This window comes from Wolffia australiana, chromosome 8 (genome assembly GCF_029677425.1).
Source record: "Wolffia australiana isolate 7733 chromosome 8, ASM2967742v1".
Classification (NCBI taxonomy): domain Eukaryota; kingdom Viridiplantae; phylum Streptophyta; class Magnoliopsida; order Alismatales; family Araceae; genus Wolffia; species Wolffia australiana.
Window position 1 is genome coordinate 10817585 of NC_135842.1, and position 27380 is coordinate 10844964.

Consider the following 27380-nt stretch of genomic DNA (forward strand, 5'->3'; position numbering starts at 1 on the left):
AACCAAATGATCAATAATTCTCTATTATCTTGCCACGCCAAGTAGTGGCAAAAAATTCCCATCTTCTCTCTATGTCAGTCTTTTGCTAAACAGCGTCGCAAAAAATACTATAGGCAATAGATAAGATGCCTGACGATAACTATCTCCACTTAGAGAGGCGAGTTCAATCATTATTTTCCAAGGAGTTGGAAAAAAGATGCTCACTACTTTTGTTAAAGAAGTACATATTTCAAAAGTTAACAGACCTTAGATATGTTGTTCAACCATTTATGCGGGTTTTTGAAAAGAACATCCCACAGAAGGGCAGATGAATCATATTTTGCGTAAGTCGAACAAGTTGATGAGAAAGATAAATAAAAACGATCCGATAATTGAGAAAAATATGTCAATAAAGTTTGTAAGAAACTGCGTAGAGATTGAAAATTTTAAGAGGTTGATATCCGCTAGAAGAGCTGCCCTGAGGTTCATCGCTCCTTTGGTTTTCCTTTTCGCGGGATAGTTCAAGGAAATAACTGATGCTGTTCACGGTAACCTGAAATAATATATGGAATCAAAGGTGAAAAATTACTTCTCTTTCTCCTAGGAAATGAAGTTCAGTAAAAAACGCTAGGAATATACGTCACAAATAGAAATGGAGAGGAAACTTCATGAATAAAATCATCAGACTATCACGCTTAAATGTAGACACATACAATGATCTAAATAATTGAAAATTATAAAATAAATTGGATCACGACGAAATACTATTTTATCCTCCTCATCCGTAATACTGTTTCTTAAAAAAAATTATGCACACAGACTCGCGTCCTTATGATCATCCTGATAGCAAACTATAGACGATGACAAGGACATTAATTTAGATAAATGAAAAATTTTAGATAGGCATTCTAAATTATGTCATGATGGTCATGCCATGATTGTTTTATTGAGACTTGAAAATAAAAAGATAGCAACAGATAAATCACATTACAGGTTAATAGCGTACCTCATGAGCGCCAATTTTGGTCTGACTCGAAGCAAAAAATTTCTCAATCAAACTGTTATGGAGCCTGAAAATTGTTGTAAAATTGCTCACTCACTAATCTTCATCGTCAGGAAAGTCTTCCACCCTATCTTCATCGCACAGCTGAGCGTTCTTGGCACGTAACCAACACTTCACTGTAACCAAGAGCTCAATGCTTTCAGCACAAAGATGTGCCCGCTTGAAAGTGACAAATGCATGTCCCGCCGAGAATAAACGTTTTGCTGGCGCAATGGTTGCGCATATTGAGAGGAATTCTTGCGCAACTGTAGAAAGCCGTGGGTAGGTTCGTGCACCAATACGTGCCCACCATCCCAATGCTGTCTCGTTGTCCTTCCTCTCCGTTGATTGCAGATACGCCTCCAATTCCTCGGCTGGAGTTGGTACTCGTCGTTCCTTTTCTCTAGCTGGTGCTACGCCATCGTTGTTCTGCAAGCCAGTCCTCATCCTCGAGGTCACCACATATCAGGTCTTGCTCACCTTGTTGGGACATAAGTCGGCGGACAAATGCCTGTGCTTCTAGAATGCCACTAGAGTCAAGTGACTCTCTGTTGTTGAAAGGGTCCAGAATTGTAGCTGTCATCGTTGCACGATTTTTTGAAATCATCCTCTCATATTTTAACATCTTTGACTTCATGCTCTCACAAGCTTTGCGGATGGACGAAATTTGTGCAACAGTCATCCTTCTTCCCGATGCAAAAATTGTAGATATATCAAACTTCAGCAAGATTGTGTCGATATGTCGCATCAGTGCCTCCAAGATGCGGATCACTTCCACGACTCTCACTGTCTTTGAGCCACTCACGTATTTTGTCGTTTGATAAAAGTGCCCTAAAATGTCGCGGAAGTCTGCCAATATTTCCCACTCCTCACGTGAGATTTTGATGTCCTTATTGGTCACCGACATGATCTGTAACGCCATAAAAATTGACGACTTCTCTCTTCTCCAATGTAGCATGCAACATGTCATTCGTACTGTTCCATCGCGTCGGGCAATCTAACAGAAGTTGGTTGTGATTCTTCCCCATGTCGTTGCATGTCTTCACGTACTGTTGTCGTCATTGTGTCGATGCTTGGATACTTGTCACTAATTGCCGAACACTGGCAATCGCATCTCCCAAGATGAGGCTACTATCATGGCTGACCATTTCTGCATGACTTGCTGCAACATCTCGCGTGGAGTCCAAGTCGTCTGTATCAGCTTCGTAATCAGGTTCATACGTTACATCCGATGTGATGCTGTCAGTAGTCTTAGGAGGATGTGTTGTCACTGATACATGTAATGACTGTAGTGCAACCTAGACGATGATGTTCAACACGTGGGCAGCATAAGGGACATGTCAGTCCTCAGTGAAACGGTCGTCAATTGGCTTCAGTTCCTTTGCGAGCAGCGCTACCATCCGCCCGTTGCTTGATGCATTGTTGGTAGTGATTGAACCAACCTGCATGATAAAATTGTTAGCCTTTCAATACGGTAGTACAAGCCTAAATTGAAGCCAGATTAGGAGATGTCAACCTTCATCTTCAAGCCGAAGTCTTCCAACACTTGGATCACTATTGCACTCATATTCTCGCTGCTGTGTTTGCCGACTAGCTCGCGTATAGCAAGTACACGTTCGTATAGTTACCACCGGTTGTTCACCCAGTGAACCATGATGCCGAGAAGACCACCGGAATTCTCAGTGGTCCATGTATCAACCTTTAGGGAGACCCTAGGAACATTTGCTAATAAATGTATGAGCTTTCCCTTCATGTTCCCATATAGCTTACGCATCGCATCCTTTATTGCCTTCAAACCTGGCGGGTCAACTTTCATCTCCGCGGCGTACTTCCACATAAATCTGAACCCCACGTTGTCTACTATAGCCCACGGGGAGTCCGTGAGACAGACGAATTGCACTATAATCTCCTTAGTCTTTTCCAGCATTTTCTTGACGGCACCACCCTGTCCATACGCCTTAGTTATTGTACGTTGATAGAGATTAGTCCCCTTCATCTCATGGTGTATTCTGCTATGGCTGCACTCCAGATGCCTCCAGAAGACGTTCGTAGACCCGTCTTTTCGCCGCTTCAACCTATTGCGCAATGGGTCAACTTTTTGGTTGCGGCATAGTAGGCACGCCCACATGCATGACCCTACCTCCATGAAGTATCACAATATTTCAGCCTTCCCTTTACGTTTGGGCCGTGACGGCCCTACCACCGGTAGGGTCGTTTCTTGTATGTCCTCATCCGAGGACTCTACGGCCAAGTCAACGCACTCATCGCCACTTGAAGTGCCCATTGCCGACTATGTCCTAGGGAAACAGGTGAAAGAACTCATTTATTCACTCATAAAATTATCTTCAAATGAACTAAGGATGCCATGCCATCTATTAGCGTATCTGAAAAAACATACCTTTTCAAAGAAGATTCAACATCCAATCTCCATGTGTCTTACAGTCATTAACTTTTCATCCTCCTTTCTAATAATGATATAATTGAAAGATATGGATCCTTCATCTATGATTTAAAATTTGTGTCTAAAGTGTTGAAGCTTTTCACATTTCACAAACGTCTAATGAAATTGTCAAGTACTTGTAAGGCATTTGCAAGAATTTTCTGCAAAAAAATGAAAACTAATTAGACAAGCACATGTCAAAACATTCATTGACAAGATTTATGTTAAACACGCCATTTCAGTTGGCAATAAAATCGACACAATTCATGGTGCTTTGCTTACCGTGAGGAAAAAGAGTAGCCTAGACATAAGAACGCGAAAATAAGAGTGGGATATAAGAGTGAGAAACAAGATCAAGGAGAAAAAAGAACGACGAGAAGGAGAGAGAGATAGAAGAAATAAAAATAAGTGACAAAGAAAAGAAAAAGCAGAAGAATGAGAAAAAGCGATTGGAAAAGAGTGTGGAAAAAGAGAGGCGAAAGAGAGTGGTAGAGAAGATTGAGAAAAAGAAAGATGGAAGAATAAGAAAAATAGTCTGAGAGAGAAGAATGAGAAAAAAGACAGAGAGAAGAGAGAGAGGAGAGAATGGGAGAGAGTGAAGAGAGTGTGGGAGTGAACAGAGAATGCAAGAGAAGAGAAGAGAGAACGGAGAAAATGAGAGAGAGAGGAGAGAGTGTGAGAGTGAAGAGAGAATGAGAGACAGTAAGAGAGGAGAGAGTGAATAGGGTGTGAGAGTGAAGAGGGAATGACTAATAGTAAGAGTGGTGAGAATGAAGAGGGTGTGAGAGTGAAGAGAAAATGAGAGAGCGTAAGAGAGGTAAGAGAGAGGGTGCGAGAGAAGAGAGTATGAGAGTGAAGAGGGAATGAGAGAAAGTAAGAGTGGAGAGAATGAATAGGGTGTGAGAGTGAAGAGGGAACGAGATACAGTAAAGAAGAACAAGCCATACATAAAATAAATACGAAAAAGATCAAAACCAAACAGGACTACAGGAGAGCTGAAGAGTGTACCTTATCAGGATTTGAATCCGATGGCCACTTTGCCAGTACCTTATCAAAGCTCAAAAATCCTCCAAGATCAAGTTGGTTTTTCTTTCTCCGAAAAATTGCTAGAACTTCATTCGGGCTCAAATCCTACTGAGCGGACGTCAAGAGGCGAGGCATTTTTTCCAAAAATTTAGCGAGCCATTCATAAAATAAAGAAGAACAATATCAAAAGCAAATAAGAGAGCTGAAGGGAGTACCTTATCAGGGATCAGAAACGTCGTCGCCTCGTCTTCAAAAAAATAAGGGATCTAAGAAAAAATAACACCCATTTAATTTCCTTCCAGATCAGTAAGAATATCCAATTGAAATGCGACAAGGTAAATAGAATAATTGGAGAATGAATTTTACATCTATTCCCTTTCCCTAAAAAATCAACAGAACTCAAATGGGGATCTAAGATGAAGATCAAGCCAATTTGAAATAATCCGATCTTATTAACTGTCAGAAATTCTGCTTGCATGATTGTGAATTTTGATGATTTCCTCAGTGAAGCACCGGGTTAGAGATTAATGTGAATCAAAGAGAGCAGGCATAAGAACAGATCTTATCAAATCGAAAATGAACACAATCTGGTAAATTTTAGGCGATTCTGCCGGCTGTATCGTAAAAGTTGAGGGCTTTCTCGAGGAAATCATTGGGACTTTCTCTCTAGATAAAATCACACAGGAAAGTGACATACCAAAGATTGACCGCAAATCAGGGTCAATTTCATTTCTTGAGGAAACCCAGAAGAATGCAACAACTGGGAAATCCGCAGAAATCAGAAAAAAGCTCGAAAAGTACCCGGATTTGGTGATTTGAACAAGAACAGCCCCGTTACGCTTCCCTCTTCTCTTGGGTCGGCAAAAGCGGGGTTGCGTGGGAATTCCTCTGGCAAATCTGGGGCGGATTATTCTAATTGTTTGGCTGGCGGAGCCCTCGTCGATGAATCTCTCTGCTCCAGGCTTCAACCTAACATCCAGGGGGCTTCAACCCTTCTACGGCAGAGAAGAAGACAATGAATTCGACGGAGAGAAGAAGAGGAGAATATACGCTACATAGTAAGTGAAATAATAACATATCATTAGAAGTAATAATAATAAAAATTATTATTTGACATAATTTTGTAATTTCCGTCACTAGTGATGGTGACGTCATCATCGTGACGCTGATGTGACGAAACAAGGATGCGAGGACGCGTGACGGGTCCGTGATGGATTTTTTGAAAATCCTCAAACGCTAGACGTAACGGTGATGTGACGAACATTTCGTCACGTCACCGTTCGTCACAGCTCATCATCTGTCCCGTCACGTCTGGGGCGTCACCTCCCGGACGTGCCGTTTCCTAGGTAGCAGGGATATTGGATAAGGTGTTCTCCAATGATCTTGATGGAGCGTGCCATCCACTCCATCAGACGTCTTCGGAGCCGCCATCATCATCGTCATCGACGACCACCCCGATCGGCATGCCAAGGCGAGGGTAAAAACACTCGAGTTGAAATACCCCGGGAGAAAGCACGTGTTAGGCGTTATACCGTGTTCGTGTTTTCATGTTTGTCGTGTCCATGTTTGTTGTGTCATGTTCGTGTTAGTCATATGTTGTGTTGTTTGTGTCATAGAGTCGAGGTCATCTATGTATTTTGTTTTAAAAACAAAGGGGAAGTCCCTACGTATAAGAACCACCCCCCGGTAAGGGCACCAGGACCCTTACCAAGGGATAGTGTGCCCTTGGTAAGGGCCATCGTGCCCCAATATAAGGGGCACGATGGAGCCCTAACCATCAGACCAAGTTTTATTTCTTGTGATTGAAGTTTCATTCAAAGCCTGGTATCACGAAGGGGAAAAAGAGAGGGAAAGAAGAGGGGAAGGAGGAAGGTAGGGGAGGTGAAGGAGAGGTTCCGTAGGCCAAGATCGGTATGCACCTATGTCGCATGTGCGTGACAGCCTGACGACACCACGTGATTCCCTACCTCGACGCCAGCGCTAGTGTGAGCCACCGTGCTAGGCGATTACACCTTGACTGGTTTCGTTGATCTTTCCGCGCAGTCTGTACAACTCGTCAAACTGACACGCATGGTCATCTAGCACCTGCACGGTGCACGTCCAGTCATCCTGCATTTGACAAGCCCCGCCGAAGATCCATCCTGCCGCACTGTACAACTCAGCCCGACACTGTTGTGCGACCAGGCTTCTCGCTGCTACGACACACAACTTTGGGGCGACTGCACCGCGATGTGCCTACGGGAGATTTCCACCACCCGATCCCCACACAGCATCCCCGGTGCTGCAGCGATTAATCTTCCCATCTGGAGTGCTAATGCCCACGCTAGCCTCCAGTACGCCCGTGGCGCATTGCCGTCGCACTATCTCCTCCTTGTCCTCGATTGCCCCAATGACAGCTCCAACGCCACAATTCCGCCACCTGTCGAATGATGTTGTGCTAGTCTCTGGCACGCCTCCACCATACCTGCTCGCACTGCCCACTACACTAACGATTATATCAACGACGGGCGACACCATTGACGAGGTATGCCATTCACCTTACTCGTCAATTATATTGCCATCTTTAGTATATTTTTTATTGCACTTCACCACGCTCGATTCGATTAGGTGAGAGTTTAACTACCGAGACCTACAAATTGAGTGAGTTCCTACGTACGGGTCGAGCCCCTCCATTACGTGTGAGAGCCAACAGAATTATTTTGTTCAGTGCCGTAGTTGCCGTCGTTGCTCTGATGAGGGTCAGAAGGTCACCACCATCATCACTGGTCATCCGCCTTGGAGCTCGGAGCTTGGCGAATCCCCACGAGTCAGGCCTGCATGTACACACTGCCTAGGGCACTACATTCCCATAGTTACATTCCCCTTAGGGAATATATCTGTCGCATGACATTAGAGACGACGTCCAGCATCATCTTAGTATCAAAGCATCGTCTCGGTACCCCACTGGGCGATGTCCTCGAAGACATCCAACATCATCTTGGTATTAGAGCATCGTCTCGGTACCCAACCGTACGAGATCCCCGATGACGTCCGCCATCATCTTGGTATCAAAACATCGTCTCGGTACCCCACCAGACGATGTCCTCAAAGACATCCAACATCATCTTGATATCAGAGCATCATCTCTACACCCATCGGATGACGTCCCCGACGACGTTCGGCATCATATCCCCATTACAAATTAGTTCTAACTGAATGAGAGATTAGGGTTTGATGACTAACTACACTATAAGACATTTGAGAGGTGTGAACATACGAAGGATTATACATATATGGTAAACGTTGATGGCAAAGGTTCCTAAAGAGAGTTGAAACACTAATATGTTTCTTCTAGAACACAATGTGTTTCTTGGCACCCACTAGATAGGAACTTAACCTATCCATTGGATTACATTGATACTTTATTACTTAATATATATGTTGATATAGTTAATTAGTAATGTTGTCCAATAAATTTATTTGGCTACTAAAGTTATTAAGTAGATTGATACATGGGCCATGACGGTCGCATGCATAAGCTTAAATAATGTTGGTACATATACTTTATTCATATGGTATTTTTTTGGAAAGTTCTTGAATAAGTATAAATAAAAGGATGTCCCCATTTTAGGTGCCCATACCAGCCAGATATGCCTTTGCTTTCTTCTATCCTATGCCACTCCCATAACAACCATACTAGAAATCATGTGTCATTCACATATCTTCAAGAAGAGTTGTAGAGGGATAGGATATCCACGAGTCCTTCGATCATGTGAATATGGCTATAGGCTGGACACATGGAATGCTTGAAGACATTTTCCGAAGGAGAAAGTCAAGGTGGAACAAGTTCCCCAAAAAGTAACTTTATTACTCTTGCTTATCAGGAAAATTATAAATTTATTATTACTTTTGCTGCATTGCAAAATATTTTTTTAATCATTGAAATATTTTTTTAATAACCTAAAAGAGAAATTGGAGAAGACATTTTCCAATGACCCTCATTACGGATCAGTACTATTGGAATGAAAGATCTGGGTTTCATGGTTTACCATACTCTGTCATTTGGGACTCTAGCATGATTGAATGATTATACATGTTTAGTAACCAATGAAAGTAAATGTTCCATAAGAAAGTTCTTTTACTATTTTTTATCTTCTAGAGAAGGAGTGTAGCTTGACACTCCGCATGCTGAATAAGTTATGTATCCATTAAGTGAAATCAATCCTTCAATAATTAATTTATATGCCAAAAATATTATGGTTATTACTTAGTCTATTCCTAAGGAGATGCCTACATTCCACTATGTCTATATAAACCATACATAAAATATAAAGTGAATAGGAGATTTATTTACAAGTTTTATTGTAATTCGTCATCACAATTAACTTTGGTCAAATCAAATAATATGTATGTTTTAATCTCGCTCAGGGATTTATATACTACAGAATGAAGTCATCTCCTCAGGTTCTGACATTAATCTATAGGATTAATAAAATAGCTAGAAGAGGGGATGAATAGATTTTCAAGATAATAAGACAAGTAAGATATTATCATTATTATAAGTTTGTTTAAACTCTAGGTAAGAACAATGTAGGAATGCATATGTACAGAGATAGGAAAGGTTATTATGAGAGGGAAAAGAAAGCAAAAAATGAACTAAAAAAATAAAGTACACTAGGTGTTAGTTAAAATTCCTAATTGGGCAGAGAGTATTTTTGTAGGTTTTCATAAAGAAATTGTATCATTATTATTTGATTGTGAACTGAAACAAGGAATAATTTAGATTCAAATATTAAGGTTATTTTATGATTTAATTTTTAATATTTATTTTAGGTTAATATAAGTGCAACTTATATGAACTATTCAGATGTCACTGTTGTGTTCGTTGGACACCATCAGCTCCAAACATTCCTCTTCAGGTGGCATCCTCTATCAAGTTCATACTTAATACTCCTCCCTTTCTCCTGTGTTACGTGCCCTTCCTTCGGGATCAAGAGGCTATCATCCCGTTGGACCAAAGGGATCCACAAGTCATCATCATCTAGTAAAACTTCATGAAAGTATTTTTGATTCAGAAAGCAATATCATCACTAGAGTGTGGAAATTTGGGTTTTACAGGATGGGAATGATCAAATGTGTAATCAATCCATGTGGGATCCCTCCTAGCTGTTCGATTTCTATTTTGCGGGATTCAATGGCTACAATTAAATTGCAACCATGGGTCTTTTTTCCATGTTATCATGGCCCCATCAACTGCTGGTGCCACTTACCTCCTTTGTGTGGTCCATATTCTATCAGTTCCTTTTGTTTTCAGTCATTTTCTGACAAAGAAAGTGGTAAGGCAATTAAAATGGTGAAATTGTATTTATTTATCATTCATGCGTAAATCATGAAAATTTCAGGAAAAATAGAATATACATATAGTATGTGAAGCAGCGGATGAAACTGAATTATTAATCGAATACAAAGACATATGAATCATAATTCAATTTTTCATACATGATATTAGATGTAGAATCATAAATTGATGCATGAATTTTAATTTTTCAGAGATAAAAAACAGATCTACCACTCTAGAGTTAATATAAAACTTTCTATTGAATGAATATTTAACATGAAAATAAAAAATAGAAAATCAAGCTATAAAAATTAAATTGGATAATGTGTATCAAGAATGTATCGATATGAATCATTATTTGAGTTTTAAACCTTCATGAATGAAATTTTAGGGCTTTCAAAACCATCATTAGTAGATTAAATGCAAGATCATCCAATAAATGGAAATTTATGTATTATAAAAATATAATGACTCACACATTGTGTACTATTTGTTTCAAAATTCAACACACACTGGAAAGAAATGAAATACTTGAGCCTAGGCATTATAGGCACTAGGTCCAACTATATTTTTATAACTGAACCAATAGAAATCTGCCACATGGAGAATAGCAAACCAATGCACTTGGCTGCAATGGTAGGCTCAATTAAGATCATTCAGTTTGCCACTCAAAAAATGGAACCAAATGTATTTATTGACCAGGAGTTTTCCTTTAGTATATTTAATTGACATTCGTTGTAACATAACTTTCCACACATTACTCGTACAATTTTGCATGGATATAAATATTTTATCCCTAGTCACCTTTTTCAGATATGATTAAGACAATATAAAGGAAGATACTTTATAGAGTAAATGAATACACTATTGTACCATATTAATCTAATGATGAATACTATGAGAGTATAACAATCTATGGGAGATTTTCGACCATTTTGGGGAAAACATCTCATTAAAATTTCCGCTCTCCATACTTTCCCTATGATTTTTAGAGTTTATGAAGCACAACTACATGATCCTCTCTTTTCCATCATATTATTATGAATGAGTGTTTCTTTTTTAGGTTCATCATTCTGTTGGCTACAAGGTCTAAAGGTTAACCTTTCAGATATGTGGATCTAGGATCTATTTAAAATGTCACTATCTAGAGATTTACATATCCCCTTGGAAATACATTATTAAATTTATACTACAAATAGATAGGAGTAACTTGAATTACTTACACTTATCCACATACATTCCACTGTTCCATTTCTCATCATTTAACTTTACCTAGTCAGTCATAATTATTATGTTTTATCTCTCCTTATTAAATCCCTTGAATTTTGTTTCTCATCTCCATTCATCCATTCACACCACTTCTTAGGAATTTCTACTAAATCAAAGCCCATTACACGACCCTTATATCTCACTATATTCCCTAGTGCATTCAATGTAAGGACACTATAAATGAGTTGATTGAGAAGCTCAGGAGTTAAAATATGACCTAGAATTAGAACCTAGCATTGTAATTATAAAATTGATGTGTAGTATTTTTGTTGCATATGATGCAGAATTTATACATCTCATTTGTTCTCAGCCCAAAATTATTAAGTGATATGTCATCTCCATACAATATTATATCAAGTAATACCACATATTTTCACATAATTATCACTCCATACAAACAGATGTGTTGGAAATATATGTGGAATGCAAGCTGATCGCACATTCCACATCTCATTTAATAATGATTAATATAATATATTAATTACAATGCATGTGTGATGCATATAATTGAAGTCCATGAATACATGCGATAAAATATGAATTTGGATGAGATCATAATATGACAATCACCATTCTTTAAACATATGTTTTAGACATTGAGAATACTTGAGAAAAGCATTAAAATAGAATCGTCTTGTCCCACTCATATAATGAGTATAGCCGACTATGTAGCAATTAGCTGATATTGATAGTGGTTCTCTTTGAGGCAAGATTTCACTAAAGTGATCCATATGAATCCGCGAATGTTATTACACCTACCATTGATCAGGGTTAATTTATTTCTCATTCTTAGAGGTGTATAATTTCTATAATTACATGTGACACTAACCATGAGCTGAGGCTCGAGGAAAGAGAAAATTTGGATTTGGATTTCAAAGAAGCATTCAGAGGGATATAAACCTTATTTTCTTCATAGAATTACCCTTCAACTTACCTCATAAAGGAAAGCATGGATGTCAAAATAACGAGCTCTCTTCCTATGAAAAAGATTAAGAAATGTTGAGGATATCTATTAAGAACAGATACGGGTTATTCCAATAATCATTGTGGGCATAGAAATATTCTCTTATTTTCACTCAAATAATTTTGGATATGCTCTAACAACTGTTTCATCAATCCAATTCATTCCATTTTTTGATAAATCAAAGTCATTCCATTGCTTCATAAATCTTGTTGATGTAAGCGATTAAAAGGGATTTCTCTTTTTTTAACCCTATCATTGTAGTGTAAAAGGATGATCCTGGAAAATATAAGCATTCCAGGTGATCAGAGCTCAAGACACAAGCGCCAACACCTAAAATCTCAAAATCCATATATCTCCATCCATATTCATTTTTCATCCATTTTCCACACATTTATTCACATTCTTTAGAACTCCAAATGTCTTTTAATATTCATGCTTTAATATAAGTAGGGGGGAATGTATTTCTCTTAAATTTTACTATAAACCTTAACCTCAAATAAAGAAAACCATTGCTCATCAGTTTTTTTCTGAAAATATATTTAGAGAAGTTAGGCTCTGAGACCAAATCAAAAGCATGCCTAGATTGGTCAAACTGTAGTCATGTACAATGTTGAATTAATTTATAAATGTCTAGGATGTGAGGTGGAGTGACTAGGGAGTCAAAAAATGAGAGGATTGCAGTATTTTTGGGTTCAATGACTCATATTAACTGTCTTAAATAAATTCATAATTAATCAAATAAACCCTGGAGGATATTATCACCTAGTGTGGAATTAGTTATACTCTCACTCTGCTCCCAAGAAGGGTTTCTTCAAGTCGTTCATGTTACCCAACCTCTAGATATATTCACACGATTGATGTGATGATGGGTATTCTCTTCAACTTCTTCAATCTTCATTGAAGATCTAGTAGGTCTACTCACCGTCCAACTACACTTCAGGGAGTGATGTTTTGATAAAAGGAGAAGAAAGCGAGTGCCAGATTTGGCTTGCATGGGAACCTAAAATGGATCTCCATTTATTTATACCTATTATGAAACTTTTTTATAATAGTCCTTACAATTTAAGTACATCCACCAACATCCATAGATCTCGTGTTTAATCCCTTTGGTCCATGATTAGTCTTGTTATTGGCCAACCTATAAAAATGTGTGCAATGTCTCTCCCTCTATAAAATTTCTTTAATATGATTACAATTTCTAAAAATATTAGTCCAAATTAAATTTTTTGTACACATGTCCAAAGTTTTAGTATCTATTGAGAAATAATATACTATCAGCTTTGTAGCTGCTGAGAAAGGTCAGCAGTTGAAATATAAGGGATTAAAGGTCATAAAGTGATGTCGGACGTCTTTGGTGACGTCGTTCGACGGGTAAATCCCCTACAGGAATATAACTATGTGATTCAGTGATCCTAGGCGAATATACGTGCAAGCCCCAACCAGTGGGGTTTCGCCAAGCTCCGAGCTCCGGGGCGGGTTACCGTTGACGATGACGGTGACCTTGTGACTCTCATCAAAGCGACGAAGGTGACTATGACATCAATCAGAATAATTTTGTAGGTGCTTGCACCTAACGGACAGACTCAACCCGTACTTGAGAAGTCACTCATGTCGTAGTTTTCAAAATATAACTCTCACCTAATGTAACCCGAGCGTAGTGGAGTGCAGCACAAAATATACTGAAGATGGTAATATAACGAGCGAGCAAGGCTAACAATGTACCTCATCGGTGGTGTCACTCATCGTTGATGTAATCGTGAGACCATGGTCGATGCAAACAGGTATGGTGACGGTGCAGGCAGGAGAGGACGTGGGAGAGTGAAGACGAGGGAGAAGGATGAGAGTGATGTGTGGGCGGCGAGGTGACTCGAATGATCGTCCGAGCCTGGCGAGTGCAATCTCAAGAGGGGATCGGCATGAGCAGGGTCAGGCAGTGGATGCAAGCAATGGCCAGCGGCACGCGCGCGGTCGACATAATGATCGTGGACCGGCATGGATGGCTGGGCTTGACAGTCTGACGTCACAAATGGGCATGAGTCACTGATAAATCCAAAATGATAGTAATATATATGTGCAATTCTAGCTAATTTATCTACTTCTTTATATTTATCTGGATATATTATCAACATTTATGTTAAGTTGTGAAAAATCATGAAACAAAATCACGTTTTTCTAATTTGGAGTTAATTATGGTCATTTGTGGGACTAACCCCACTTAACTCAATGAGTTAAGTGGAATGAATCTCACTCTCTTCTTAGTTTATGTGGAAGATGCAGGAATTAGGTGAAACTTTCATGAATAAAGGGGTAATTAAATGAAGAGGAAGCTATTTGGACCAGAGGAGCAGGCTCAGCCACAACCCTGGGCCAAGAAAGAAGGCCCAAAGCAAGACTGTTGGCTCTAGTCTAAAGGCCCACTAAAGAAACTCCACTATGAGAGGCATGTTGGGCCAAGGAAAGGAGGGCAAGGGGAAGGTCCAGTCATGATTATGTATGAACATTTCAGGGGCTTGGATGCTGATTGGAGGACAACCTTGGACGTGAATCCAAGCCAGAGAAGAAGATCCAGCCATTCAATCCATAAAACATCCAAGGGTGGAGACTTAAAGATAGCACCTTTGATGCTAATTAAGGAAAGAAGTCTTGAACGTCCATGGGGTATTTCAAAGGTCTCTATGCTGATTGGAGGACCATAATGGATGTGGATCATGACCCTGAAAAGAAGATCTGGCCATCCATTGTATTAAAAATCCAATGGCTCTCATTTGCTCTCTCTCCCTATATAAACCCCTTCACCCTATTGTAATATTCATCTTGTGATTCAATCCAAAGTAATGTTTGGTGGCCTAAGTGAAATTGAGTCATAGATCCATTCACCTCAATGAGCTCCAGGCTGAGCAGGAAGCATCCAGGGCTGAAGAAGCTGGTGGAAAGGAGAAGAAGAAGTCCCTTGGACCTTGGCGGTGTTACAAAGAGGTTACCTTCTTATTTCTCCTTTTTAATTTTTTTATGTTCGTCTTTTGTCTTTAGTTAGTCTTGGATCAGCTAGCCAATATCCAGACGGTTCCAATGCATCCAACCATGCTCTAAAATTCATTCTAGAACTCATTCTAGAGTGAATTTAGTGCAGTCCATTTTTTCTCTCTCCTCCATCAAGCCACTTTCCCCATTTGGCATCCGGACTTAGCCAAATTTTGACTAAGCCTAGAGCGCCAGACTGTTTCATTTCCTATTTTGTTTTGGCTTTAAAATACTCCTAAAAAATCCCAAAATAATTATTTTCTGCCTACTAATATTATTATAATATTATAATAGTATTTTAACTTTCTTTGTTTTATATTTTTATTTAGTTAGTTACTTATCTTCATATGTAGTAAACCTACTTCTAAAATTATTAAAAAATATATAACTAAAGCACAAATTCTTAAGGAAAAACCCTTGCTCCCTGAAGAGTTCCCCTAAAATACACATAACACTTCACACCTTACACATAACACATAACACATAACACATAACACATAACACCTCACACCTCACACCTTACACCTTACACCTTACACTTCACTTCACACCTTACACTTCACACACTTCACACCTATTATAATAATACAGTATTGAAAATACACTTCACACACTTCACACCTTACACCTCACACCTCACACCTTACACTTCACACTTCACACTTCACTTTACTTCACACAATTCACTTCACACTTCACTTCACTTCACACTTCACACCTCACACCTTACACCTTACACCTCACACCTCACACCTATAACTCAAACACACCTATTATAATAATACAGTATTGAAAAAAGACACATATTGACTCTTATTTCCTTTTTGGTGGAGTTAGTGACTCCCGTCGAGGGAGATACTATCTCTTGAAATCCAATCATACTTTTAACCTAAACCTTCTTTTGAAGCGAATTTCTTTAGTTCAAGACTGATTAAGGAAGTGCTGTAAGGCTAGCAGACTGCAGTATGATGAGTTTATCCCTCTCTATAGTCATGTTCTTGTCACGAGCTGGACTCGAACCAGCATTTAGCTTTTCAACCCACCGATCGTGACTTTTGTTAACCCGCTTCGCCTAAATCTTCAACTAAAAAACTAATTAGAGTAGACTACATCCGGGGTGGCATGACCACAGGGATCTCCTTCCATCTTTTATTTTAGTAATGCACGCTGTAATTGTTACTTTTGTTTTCTATAAGTTTCTTAAATTGATTCCACTTCACAGCATTATAATGTTCATCAGAATCAATCACTTGGTTACCGCACACAGAATCAACATAGTTCTTGTAACACTTAATAAAGTGTGATACTACTATATTCCATTTCTTTTTATTTTTAGCTGGTGAAATGGTATTAAAGAAATCTTCAAGATAATCAGATGTTAATGGGATAGACTCATTACTTATTTTGTTTCCTTTTTCTGGAAGAATGAGATTTTGATTAATAAAATGATTAATTATTTTAAGTGGATGACCCATATTAATAAAGACCTTGATATATATATATCAGGTATTACTTTTACATAAGGTGGAGTTGTGATAAAATTATCGTGTACTGTGTAGATTTCAAGTTGTTGATTCGATAATGATTGTACAACTTTCATGGCTATGTATGCATCCTTTTGATGAATGAAGTTTGCGAATGTTGCTGATAGTGTTTTTCGCTTATCCCGTATCGTGGTTGGTATACTTAAAGTAGCTTTTCGTCTCTTTTTTGTACTCCGTTCATAAACATTTATACATTCTTTTTTGAAAGCCATATAATCCTGTTTTGTAGTGAAAAAAGGTATACTATAGAAAATAGCTCTATCCTTTGCAGAACAAAACCAACTAACGATGTTGATCAATTTCATTAAATTTACTATGTCTGGATATTTATGATTCCAGAATTCATCGCTAAGTTTAGCGAGGTTATATGTATCTTTTCTACTTAGTAATTGTCCATATGTACTCCTAATATATTTTTCTATACTAATCAATGTCTTTCCATAGATCAATGGCATAAAAATAAGCTTAATGAGCTTTCTATCTAACTTATATTCAATGATATCCATCTTTACCTTATCATTTATTCGATGATTAATAAATTCTTTTAAATCCTGGAGCAAGTAGGTATATACGTCTTGTATTTTACCATCAGGGTGAGGAATAAGATTCGTTCTCATAGCCATTTCTTCGTTAAGTAATAAGTAACTCATGATTTGATAGGCACTAGCAGAGGCATCTTGCGTTATTGGTATTTTATTATATTCTTGAACTACATCGTAACATAGGACTTTGGATATGAACTGAAATGGATCGCTAGCATCCTTAGCGAAGCTTATTAAACTCTCATCAGAAGCATAGATTAAACTCTGTATTTTCTTATACCATTGAAGAGCATCATCATAAAGATAGAATTTCTTATACTTAAAGGCAGCTGAAGAGGTTACTATGTCCTTTACCGAGTCTTTGCGCCCTTCTACTTCTTGAATATTGTTGGCAAAGACTATTAAAGCTCTAGATAGATCACGTTCATGAAAATGCAAGATACCTGATCGGTAAATTCTACCACGGAAGTCCATAAATGCAGGCAGATAAAAGAAAAAATCCTCATATGCGGAAGCTAACGTGATTATAAAATCTTCATACCTAGCTTTTTGTACCTTAATAGATAATTCTTTTAAAAGAGCATCAAGGCGATAAGTTACCTTTATTGCCTTATTCTGATAAAAAGATATCCTCAAAAGATTGAAGACTTCTTTAAGATTCACGCGGGCTAGTATTCTAGGCATAAGAATAGCTATTTTTTCTAAAGTAGAACGATTCTTCTTAATGAACTCCAATACCTTTTTATTTATCTTAAATCCTTGGTTCTGAAGCCCATTCAATATGGAGCACATTTCCTTATACTTAGAATCATCTAATTCTATATTGAAATTATTTAGGTTATGAGATGATAGAAGATTGTAATGTATATTTAAGGAAGGACAGCTTAAATAACCACCTTTCAGGTCTGATAACACAAAAGGCTTCTTTATTTCTTCATTAAGAAATTTAAATACAATGTAATCATCATCATCAGATGGATGTTGCCAATCTACGGGCTTGCAAACCATTGGAAGATTGAGTTTCAACGGGAGAATACTTAAATCAAAGTTGCATACAACGAATAAATGTTTTTCTATATAAGTCTATCCATTCTTTTTAACTACATATTTATTATCATCTGCGGAAATGGATTCAAGAAATATCAATTTTCTTTCAATCATAAACTCAAGCAATCTTCTACCTATTTCAAATTCTTTACCTTTTTTATGACTGATATCACCTTCGCTACTACTATCAACTCGACTATTTTTAATTTTATTCTTATTAATTATATTAGCCTGTGTCATAAAAATTCTATCTATTAGTCCCAAAAATGTAGATACCCTCACAACCGAGTTCTCTTGAATACTGTGAAAGGACACACTTAAGGCATATATAAGAATAGCTTCTATCGTATATTCACCAAATTGAACAATAGTGCTATCATAAAGTTCTTTAGTAATGTATTTTTTCAAATAGTATTTAGCGCTAATAAGATTCTTTCCTATCAATCGTTTGATTAAATTAGGAGTTTCAGTAAATATAGTATTTTCATCGGATTTTCTAGTTATATCTTCAATCTGCATTTGTAATTTTCTTAAATCCGACTCATTCCATTTATCATTTATTCCCTTATTCTTGTACTCATTCAATTTCCTATAAACTTGTGTATTAAATATTTCTTTTTCTACAAAATCTGGTAACTTTTCCACTATATCCTTATACAATTGATCCCAAAATTCATTGATGATATTATCACTACTTATATTAGAATACGCCCTTATAAAATTATTTCTATTTTGATTTAATGTCATGCACTTTCTCTGCAATTTCAAGTCAATCAACTCCTTTCTCAGTCCTCTTCCAATGAATGAATATCCTTTACAACACACCGTTCTAAAAATATTATTAATGTTTTCACTCTGACAGTTAAAAACTCCGCATTTCTTAATCGCTCGAAGCAAGCGATAGCCTCCTCTTATTTCAATCGCTCGGAGGTTGATGCGATTCATTGTAAAAAATGATATGTTCATGGTTTTGTTTTTTATATATTTTTTTTACCTCGGCATGTCGGGGTATGAGGATTTTTCCCCTAAAGAGAGCCAAGAGTTATAGGTGTATTTACACATAACACTTCCTACGCAAGTAAGGTTATTATAAATTTTTGTTGTTTTAATTCGGATAAACCAACGACACTAATTAGTGAAGTTAGCTCATCACTAATTACTCCAAAATCTGAATTATCAGTCACACCCGTCAAATGGAGAAATGCGGGAAGGTGTAGTGGCTTGTGTGAACTCCGTGGCAGTGTCAGGGCCAGGTAGCACTATTGTGTGGATGTCCAAGATGTTCAAGTAGTCGGCTGAACCATGCGGAAGATACAGCGTCGGAATGGAAGACTATGAATGAGCAGGATGGCGGCGCGGAGCAGGCGGCAGGTCAGCGCACTCATTTGGAGGCTTGGTGGCTGGCAGCTTGGTGGCTAGGGGTTTGTCATGTGAGCGGCGTGACAACCTGGTTGTGCTGGTTCTCCATTGACCGCAATGCGGGTAAGCCACGATGGCTAAAGACTAAGCGTTACGCCGTGCCTGTGCACAGGCTGGCAGCGCAATCCAAAAAGGACTCAGCACCCTCAAGAGCATGGGCTCCGTGCCCCGAACACACTGCGCAGTGCAGGAGCGGGCCCTGCGGGCCTTGCGACTGCGGGTTTGTTGTGCGACCGGCAACGTCGCGGTGTGATGCTGCGTCTGCGGAGCACCCTCACAGCGTTGGGGCATCGTACGAGCTGTGCTGCGTATCCACGTGCGCGTTGTGCAGTCAGGAACTAGGGCGCCTGCAGTAGGCCACCGGTAGTGGCTGACGGTGCATGGAAGTGTTGGGCAGTGCTGGTGCAACTACCCTTCTCTTCCACTGGCCTTCTCTTCTCCCTTCGTCTTCCTCTCCTTCCTCTTTCTCTTCTTCGTTCATGAGACCTAGAACTGGACAACAAAATCACTACAAATTTCTGGTCTGCCAGACTAGGGCACCATCGTGCCCCCTTATATAGGGGCACGATGGCTTATACGAAGGACACATGATCCCTTAGTAAGGGCCCAAGTGCCCTTACCTTGGGGTGGAGGTTTCTTATACATAGGGATCCCCTTGCTTACAACAAAACAGAGTAGACAACTACGCAATACGACCACACAAAGACGATGTGACACACGACGTACACAAACATGGACACGACGAACACTAACACACGAATACGGTAAAATGAGCACATGCCAATCAAAATCAAAACGGCAAAAATTCAACGTGCTTTACCCGGGGTATTTGAACCCGGTGTCTTCACCTTCGCCTTGGTATGCCAGTTGGGCTGGACGCAAACCGATGGGGCCGTCAATGATGAAGATGGCGGTTCCAAAGACATCTCCAATGGGGTGGCCTGGTGCGCTCCATCATAAAGCCAAGCACTTGACACCATTATTTTAGGGACATCAAACTTAGGATTAAGTGATACAAATACATGAGAACTAAAATTTTTACATCTATTCCATCTCTCAGTTTTAGATGTTTTAATTTACATAATCCCTACTTAAAGCATTTTAATATTATTCAACAACACAGTATAGAGTATTTTTTTCCTTAGTTGTCACTGAGAGTGAGTATCATTGTTAAATTTTTTAAAAAGCTAATTCAATTGTAGTTCTCTGGATGTTTGACGAGCAGGGTAAATATTTTTTGTAACAACCAGAGTTGTATTTAAGTAATCACAACCAGAGTTGAATGAAGTGTCGAGGAGAAATATTTAGTTTTTGAAATATGCACAAATATTAGGTAGATAAGACTACAAGGATTTAAAAATAACCTGGATGATTATAAAAACGAAACATAATTCCAACTAATTACACAAGAGACTCCAAAGGTTCTAGGTTCTGGGATCTATAAATACCTAGGATTAAGGAGATCCACTTAGAGATTCTTAAGATTCCATTTTATTAATCTGCTATTGACCCACCATCATTCTAGAGTTTTTTGTTGTCTCCATGGCCAAGGAGGTTGATGATTTATGTACTTTGATTGCTCTGGCTAGTCTCTTAATTTTTCACCATCCATTTGTGCCCTTAGAAGAATTTACAAAATTTAACTTGGCAAATTTTCTGTATAAATTGGCAACAATGGAATAGTTGAATGCAGCGAAGTGTACGAGGGAATATTAAGAGTGAGAATTTCCTAAACACAACCACACCTGTAATAATTTTCTGATGTAAGAACAGAAAAAAAAACAAACACAGAAGACTTGGAGATGATATTATGTTGACGATTGCCTTATAATACTGAAAACAAAAGGGGGATTATTCTGCCCTATTTTTAGTTTGTGTACTAAAATTTCATTAAATTAGCCAATAATCTGAACTAAAATTTCATTAAATTAGCCAATATTCTGAACTAAAATTGCATTTAATTAGCCAATATTCTGAACTATCTTGATGGTATTTTCTCTGCTATTCAATCCACATATGTGAGATCAGATATGACAATTTGCCATGATGTAAATCTTTATCTTCAAAGGTCGATCCAACCGATGAGATCGGTCGTCGGATCGATTCGATCATATGACGATCTGGGACGCTCGATCGACCGATCGATCGGGTTTCCACGTGGCTAAATATTACCCGTCCGATCTCCGAAAACCCGGATAGACTTGATATGCAATTTCCTAACTTTTAGGATAAATATGAAGTACCCAAAAAGAATTAGCAAAATCTTGTAATTCCGATTCTGTATACGAACGTTGCTTTAATTCAAATTCAAACTTCCCCAAACTCCCCGTTAACGTATTTCTCGTTGTTCAAGCTCTGTAGCTAGCCATGGCGGCTGAGAAGCAACTCTGAAGGTTGAAGGAGGCCGATCCGAACTAGAAGGGAGGCATCTTCGCTTGTTAGAGATGAGGCGCCATGGCTGGCAGCTCCCACTTCATCCTCTACAGGTTCGATTTCATCTGATTTCCTTCTGATTCCTTCTTTCTCGATCGAATGCCACATTTTTTATTAATTTTATCAACCGATTTTGTCTTAAAATCGGTCGCAGATGGTGGGGATCTCCGTCTATGCTCTCCTCGTCACGTCTTTCTACGTGTTCATCTGGCCATTTCTGGGAAATAAGCTCGCCCAGAATACCCTAATCGTGCTTTTTTCATTCGCGGTGCGGCCATGATTGAATCTCTTTTCGGTTTTCTTTCCCAGCCCTGTGATAATCTCGATTCTTGCTGTTCAGGCTTGCTCGGTGGCGGTGTTATTCGCACGGTGTACCGGCATCGATCCGTCCGACAGGAGGAGGAAGAAGGGAAAGAAGGCGAAGACATCTAGAGATTTGAATTATGGGATGATCGTGAAGCAAGTTCTGAGGAGATTTTCCAGAAGATTGGAGAGAAAAGCCCTAAATCTCTTCATCAGGAGGAATTACAGGGATTTATCAGTTGATGTGGGTGCCCCGATGGAGTTACTTCTTCCTTTCCCTCTGATCATCAAGGATGATGCGGTTGTTCCAGATCCGATGGATGATGAGATCTCCTTCTGTTCGATCTGCGATGCTGAGGTAATCAGAGATGATTGGACATTGTTTTGATCGAATCCCAATCGTTGTTTTGAGCTCTCCGGCGTCTTTTGGCAGGTTAAACTTCACAGCAAGCACTGTAAGAGTTGTGATCGCTGCGTGGATGGATTTGATCACCATTGCAGGGTGAGATAGGATTTGGGTTGTGTTTTTTGACGGAAGATCTTTGGATGATCTGCGAGGTTAAGGTCTCAACTTTGGAGTATTAATCTGGAATTGTTATTTTCAGTGGCTGAACAACTGCGTTGGACGGAAGAACTACACCTCCTTTGTCCTCCTCATGGTTTTCGTCCTGCTCATGGTTAGTCCTTCCTCTCTCTCTCTCTCTCTCTCTCTCTCTCTTCTCTTTCTCTCTCTTTCTCACTTTCTCTCTCTTCCCTTCTCACTCTCTCTCTCTCTCTCTCTCTCTCTCTCTCTCTCTCTCTCTCTCTCTCTCTCTCTCTCTCTCTCTTCTCTTTCTCTCTCTTTCTCACTTTGTCTCTCTTCCCTTCTCACTCTCTCTCTCTCTCTCTCTCTCTCTCTCTCTCTCTCTCTCTCTCTCTCTCTTTCTCTCTCTTTCTCACTTTCTCTCTCTTCCCTTCTCACTCTCTCTCACTCTCTCTCTCTCTCTCTCTCTCTCTCTCTCTCTCTCCTCTCTTTCTCTCTCTTTCTCACTTTCTCTCTCTTCCCTTCTCTCTCTCTCTCTCTCTCTCTCTCTCTCTTCTCTTTCTCTCTCTTTCTCACTTTCTCTCTCTTCCCTTCTCACTCGCTCTCTCTCTCTCTCTCTCTCTCTCTCTCTTCTCTTTCTCTCACTTTCTCTCTCTTCCCTTCTCACTCTCTCTCTCTCTCTCTCTCTCTCTCTCTTCTCTTTCTCACTTTCTCTCTCTTCCCTTCTCACTCTCTCTCTCTCTCTCTCTCTCTCTCTCTCTCTCTTCTCTTTCTCTCTTCTCTTTCTCTCTCTTTCTCACTTTCTCTCTCTTCCCTTCTCACTCTCTCTCTCTCTCTTCTCTTTCTCACTTTCTCTCTCTTCCCTTCTCACTCTCTCTCTCTCTCTCCCTCTATATCTCTTTCTCTCTGGGTATTCCTCATTATCCATCTCATTACATTTCTCTCCCCTCTTTCTCTCACCCATGGCTTATTCATTGAGATCATTCATTCAATCCGGTCACATTCATCACATCTCTCTCTCCCTCCCTCTCTCCATCTTTCTCTCATTCTCTTGGTTTCTTCTTGACCTCTCTTTCTTGATTTCTCTCTCTTTCTATGTCTCTATTTCTCTCTCTCTCTCTCTCTCCATCTCTAACTTCCAATCTATCAAAATCTCTCCATATCTCTTCTTCTCTCCATCTTTTTCTCTCTCTCCGATCTTACAAAATCTCATTCTACCTACCTTCTTCCCTCCATCTCTTTCTGTCCTTATTTCTCTATATTTCTTATCTTTTTCTCAGAATCTTTCTATCACTTCCACTCAATTTATATGTATCTCTCTCTCCGAATTATCCATCAATCAGTTAAGGTGGAATTTTGCAGCTTTTGGTGGAAGGAGGAGGGGCCATCGCAGTCTTTGCGCGATGTTTCGCTGATAGGAGAAAGATGGAAGCTGAAACTAAGGACAAACTACCCATCCATCTTCCAAGAGGAGTTTTGGCGGGCATAACTGTAAGTTCTCTCTATTAAAATGCTAACCCTTCTAACATTAAATCCTTGGAAAGATTTGCCCCTAGAGAAAATTTTAAATTTTGTTCCTACCCATCGCAGGCGTTTTTGTTCTTGCTGACCATGTATGCCTCAGCGGCGCTGGGGCAGTTGTTCTTCTTCCACGTTGTTCTCATCAGAAAGGTCCGATTCTCTGTCCTGTTCTTGACCCCTCTCTGTTTTTTCACATAATTTTACATTCCTCGTTAGACCCAGACCCAAAAAATGTTTTTTCTGGCGAAAAATCATTGCTTTGTCAAAATTTCAGCATTATATCATACTCGATTACTTAGATTAAGAATGAAACACAAATATTGCTCGTCACAGTCCTAGATCTTAATCCTGATGAAGGTCCCAGCCATTTTTTCCCATTCATTTAAATGTAAAAACTGTTCATCAACGGCCAAATTTAATAAGTTGAGAAAAGATTTCAGGCTTCAATTTTATCATTCATTTAAATGAAAAACAGTTCATGGACGCCCAATCATCTTCAGTTGTAAAAGATCTACGCGACTCATTTACCTTTTTCATTTGAATTTTTAAATAAATATCCACCACTTATTTTAAATTTATCCCGGTGCCAAAAACCTTGGATTTGAATGAAAATTGTATTGCAGGGAATGAGAACTTACGACTATATTCTAGCAATGAGGCACCAAAATCAGCTCTCTGACTCAGACGATCTCGATTACTCATCTGACGAAGACGAAGATGACGTCAGCATTGACTTTTCCGACGACTTAGACAAGCCTTCCCGTGCCTCTCGTCTCTTCCGATGCCACATCAACCATTCCTCCTACAGATCAAAAGCCGAAGAAAAGTCAACGGAAAAGTCAATGGAAAAGTCAACTATTATGGTTAAACCTGATATCAGCATTGACCCATGGAATTTGATCAGGATGAGCAGGGACAGGGCCATGGCGGCGGCGGAGAGAGCAAGAGAGAGAATGAAGAGAGACAGCGCTGCCATGTCGCCGCCGAAGCCGCTGCCGGGGGAGACGAAGAAGGGCCCATTTGTGAAGATGGGCCCATATTTGAGCCCACGAAGGAGATTTTCGAGCTCGCCATCACCAAAGCAGAAAGAGAGGTTCAGAGGAAGCTTTGATTTGAGGTTAATGGAGGTGTCTGGCGAGCTGGAGACTTATATTTCTAGGCAGGTTGTCTGCTCTGTTCTTTCGAGGAGTGAGGAAGACTCGCCCTCCTCCCCGGCTGTTGCTCACTAACTAGAACTCCATGAAAACTGTCTTTGTTTCCGATTATTGCCAATTTTGCACAAATTTTGGTTGATGGCATATTCAACAGATGAAAATGAAAGAAATCTACCCAGGAAAGAAAGAATGGAGCTCATAGAGTCATATTTTTAAGCTTTTCATAGTCTTTTGCTTCCTCTACATAATTAGATGGTTAAGATAATAGCTTATTTCAGGGCACCAAAGTCATCATCATTTATCAATCATCAATAATTCCCAAAATGTAAGAAATAGTTCAGGAAAATAATATGCATAATTCAATCATCAAGTGTCTACGTTTTTCCTTGGAATTCTTATTTTGGATAGGTCAAGTTAGGTGACAATATTATGCATGAACATGACATGAAATGTGGAAGTGACCTAATCTCCATGAAAGCAATGTGAAATATTAATACCCTGAATAAATAAAGGTAATATTAGATTGAATATAGTTTCATATCAATTATTCGTGCATAAATGACTCAGATATTATAATTTAAATCTCATTATCACTTGGCAATAATAATTTAAACCTATATCCATCTCTAATGATTGGTCTGTTTAATATCAGATATCCAACAGTCTGATATCCAATATTTGGGGTGAATCTAAATGGATTTCAGATGCCGGTATCAGACATCGGATGGATATCAGGTATTTCCCTGACATCTGATATCAATACGGATGTCAAAAGGGTCAGGACAATGAAAGAGGAAAGTATCTCTTATCGGGTTCCAATACCCGGATAGCAGAGTTTGATTTCATACCAAATACTGATATATGGATATCTGACAATGATATCTGGATGTGAGATTACAATATTGGGATATTTGAGTTTTTGTAAAGACACTTAGTTTCATGTGGAACAATTTAAAAACAATTATGTTATATTATGTTGTTTGAAACCAAAAGCATGTTTAACCCTTTTCATGAATGCACCCATATCTCAAATCCTGCACATTGACTCACTTTCAAATTGTTTCTAGGATGTTCAAAGTCATCATTTATTGTTTGTCAACTGTCTATGGGTTATGGAGTTAATTAGATTAACTATATTTCAACAAAGGATTTTAAGATTATTTAGTTAGATATCGAAAAAAACTGATATTTTCCCAAGATTGGCATTTGTCTGTTTGAGGGATTGGATGACAATATTGTATCCCCAAAATCTGATTTCTGTGACTGATATCTGATACTGTCATTCAACCCCTTAGACAAAGGTGGATGTATATCTAAGGATGTATATTGATAATGTATTTCTGCATTGTAGCAACCATCTGATATTGTCATTCGTTTTCTAAGTATTGGTTTACCCTATTCTGGAATATGGTTCTGCGACCATCTTGATATTGGCGTTCAATATTGGCCTCCGGATGGGTGAACATAGCCATGTTATCTTGGACAAGTAATCATTTGTATTAAATTAGCTGTCACATATCTAGGTTGAGGAAAAAATTAGTGAATTTTTAGTCTAAGTACAAATTTAGGATGAAGGCCATTCATAGTACTAAGAGTTTTGATGGATTTCATGAAAAAATATGCTGATGTATTTGATATGAAAGTTATATGATAATGGTATGCTAGGTTCACATATTTGTCATTGGTTTAGAAAGTATAAGAAATTAATGGTGTCCTTATCTATTTTTTCAACGCATTTACTAATCAAAATATTGAATTTTTATTTCATTATAATCCTTTTGCTTCATATCCTGGGTGATTTAGGATGTTTTGTAACGAAATTTGGATTCTTGATAT

The 27380-nt window shown here is 38.8% G+C and overlaps 2 protein-coding genes across 2 annotated transcripts; one reads left to right on the plus strand and one right to left on the minus strand.

The window, feature by feature from the left end:
* Positions 1–1078: 1078 nt before the first annotated feature.
* On the minus strand, positions 1079–1468 carry LOC144707121 (uncharacterized). Its single transcript, XM_078580240.1, has one exon. The coding sequence runs from the start codon at positions 1466–1468 to the stop codon at positions 1079–1081; it is 390 nt and encodes a 129-aa protein (XP_078436366.1).
* A 20443-nt stretch (positions 1469–21911) lies between these two features.
* LOC144707079 (DHHC-type zinc finger family protein) lies at positions 21912–25714 on the plus strand. Its single transcript, XM_078580202.1, has 8 exons — positions 21912–22096; positions 22198–22311; positions 22384–22704; positions 22780–22848; positions 22952–23023; positions 24232–24360; positions 24460–24540; positions 25014–25714. The coding sequence occupies exons 1-8, from the start codon at positions 22055–22057 to the stop codon at positions 25617–25619; spliced, it is 1434 nt and encodes a 477-aa protein (XP_078436328.1). The 5' UTR covers positions 21912–22054; the 3' UTR covers positions 25620–25714.
* The last annotated feature ends 1666 nt before the right edge of the window (positions 25715–27380 follow it).